Here is a 2,519-nt window from a genome sequence, read left to right as displayed (position 1 = left end):
TCGCCTTCCCAAAGCTATTACACGATAGCCATATCGATCTACCTTGCTTCAATGAAGCTGTATTAAGCAACAAGTGTTCAAGGAATTGTGCAGTTCGTTTCAAGGTGAATGCATCGCACCGGATACGGCGTGGGATCCGTCCGAAAAACCTTGGACGCATCGCTGTAAGTACGTTTGTTCGCTACAGCAGCGTCAAAGCCTGTCTCTGCATGGAAAAAGTGTAACCATAATTTTCAAGCAGGCGGTTCACGCGTTGCGATTCGAAAGCTTGTGCAGAAGATAAGAAATCACAATATTACGATCAAGCAGGTATAACATTGGCGAACAAGAGAAACACATACAGAAGTCAGGACATAGTTCTCACACGTTGTCGTAAACCAGGCCCAGCGAGGCCCGACGCACGCTTATCACGGCTTCGGCGGCATGCGTTGGTCTGACGCATTGTCCTTGGGCTCTGGTGATATGCCAGTGCTCCGCGATTGTGATTTCGCTTTACTTGCTTTGCGGGAACGCTTTCCTATGCGAGACTGCATGGACGTCGTGTTCATCAACGCAAGGGATTTCTGCATATCCTTCTTGCGCTGCCCTGGGCTTGAGCTCGCCGGGGTCGCAGCCACCTTTCGCTTCTCCACGAAGATTTCTGGCAGCCAATGGAGGGCCGCTGCGCTGAGGAGCACCAGCACTGTCATCAGCAGGTTGGCGGAAGACTCGCTTTTGATTTCGGCTAGCTCCTGCAAAAGGCTTACCGCCAGCACTCCGAGGCGTCCAGCGGCATACGAGACGGCCAGGCCCAAGCTCCTGACGATGGTGGGAAACACCTCGGCCGTGTAGCCGTAGTTCACGCTCAGCGTGACGGCAGACACACTCACTACGACGGTGTTGGCCGGTGCGAACAGCACCGTGACGCCGGCGAAATGAACGGCCACCTCGAGCACCATGACGATCCCCAGGAGACCGAGTGCGATGAGGAAGGTCTCTCGTTGTCCGTGGCTGTGCAGATGCCACCACACGATGGCGTAGAGCGCCGCCTGCAGGAGGATGCGCGCGGCGAACCACAAGTCTTCGGTGGAGACATCACGCACCAGCAGGCCGTAGTAGGTGTAGTTGACGCTGAACCAGCACAGAACCACCGCGAAAGCGCGCCGGCGAAATGTAGCCGTCATGGCGAAGGTATCGCTGGCGCTCGACATGGAGGACATGGGCTCGAGCTTCTTCACCTGGTCCCTGAGAGCCATGAACGTGAGGCGAGCCTTTTGGAAGTCGACGCCGTTGGTCTTGGCAGCCACCATGACCACGCGCTCGGCAGAGCGCGCCCTCCACGTCGCCAGAAGCCAGCTGGGTGACTCGTCGAGCAAGTAGCACCAGAACACGAGCATGGCCGTTGGCAGAACGAGGAACGCGTGCGCCAGCAGAGACACCAGGCGCAGTACGGGTGATACGGTAATCATTCCGACGGCCGTATCAATGATTCCGTAGAGGGCGCGTCGCTCGCTGCCAGTCACCTCGTAGAGCAGGATGAATATCAGCACCTGCACGGAGCAACTGGAAGCCGCCACGAAGAACCTGGTCACCACGTACATGGCGAGAGTTTGCGAGACTGCGCAGCCAATGCTGAAACACAGCAGGGAAATAACGCAACCCAGAATGGCGGGTCTCCGACCAACCCTGTCCGCGAGCAATCCGGCCATTGGCACGCACAGCGCTGCGCCCAGCATGTACGCCACCGTGATGACTTTGAAGAGCCAGACGTGGCTGCACACCAGGTACCACCGGCTAATGATGCTGTCGCCCCTGTTGGCGGTGTCGTACTGCCAGTGCTCGCAGGGCACCACGTGGCGCTCGTCGTCACCGTGCTGCATAGAAAAGTGCCGCGCTATCCAGTTACAACGTTTCAGTCATTACACTTGCATTTTGTCCGATGTTGCTAACATTTTCCCATCGCGCAGAGAAACTGAACACTAAAAACCGAAACTCTAACGAACTATACTCCAGCTCTATTTGAGAACTGACATCTAGAACAAAAAGATGAATATTTCTCGCTCGAGTAGAAGAGGAAAATTGTATGCCTGTTCGGTAATTTTGTTCGTAATTGGTCTGCGCGCCAAGGTTTTTCTGCATTTCTCACACAAAGAACTCTGCAGCGGGGCCTCAAGTTTTGTTGTAGTGGTCCTGCAAAAAAAAAGATGGTTGAGTATGCGTGCCACCTTAATACAGCGTTTTATACAATATATATATATATATATATATATATATATATATATATATACATATCATATCATGAGAAGCCAACAAACAATGACACCAAAGACAACATAGAGGAAATTACTTGTACTTAATTACTAATTGAATTAAAGAAATGGTAAATTAAGGGAACTGAAAACGGATAAAAAAAACAACTGTCCGCAGGTGGGGAACGAACCCACGTCTTCGCATACGCGTGCGATGCTCTCATCATTGAGCTTCCGCGGATCCGTTTTCCCATCAACTTTCTGGGGTATATATGTTTTACAACTTGAATT

At 52.4% G+C, this 2,519-nt stretch overlaps 1 protein-coding gene across 1 annotated transcript; it reads right to left on the bottom strand.

Moving 5' to 3' along the window:
* Positions 1-403: 403 nt before the first annotated feature.
* On the bottom strand, positions 404-1,862 carry LOC119444423 (solute carrier family 22 member 16). The gene has a single exon (XM_037708824.2). It carries the CDS (start codon positions 1,857-1,859, stop codon positions 408-410), a length of 1,452 nt encoding a protein of 483 aa, XP_037564752.1. The 5' UTR covers positions 1,860-1,862; the 3' UTR covers positions 404-407.
* Positions 1,863-2,519: the final 657 nt, after the last annotated feature.

Source organism: Dermacentor silvarum, chromosome 3 (assembly GCF_013339745.2).
Source record: "Dermacentor silvarum isolate Dsil-2018 chromosome 3, BIME_Dsil_1.4, whole genome shotgun sequence".
Taxonomy (NCBI): domain Eukaryota; kingdom Metazoa; phylum Arthropoda; class Arachnida; order Ixodida; family Ixodidae; genus Dermacentor; species Dermacentor silvarum.
This window is presented reverse-complemented; position numbering and strand designations above follow the sequence as displayed.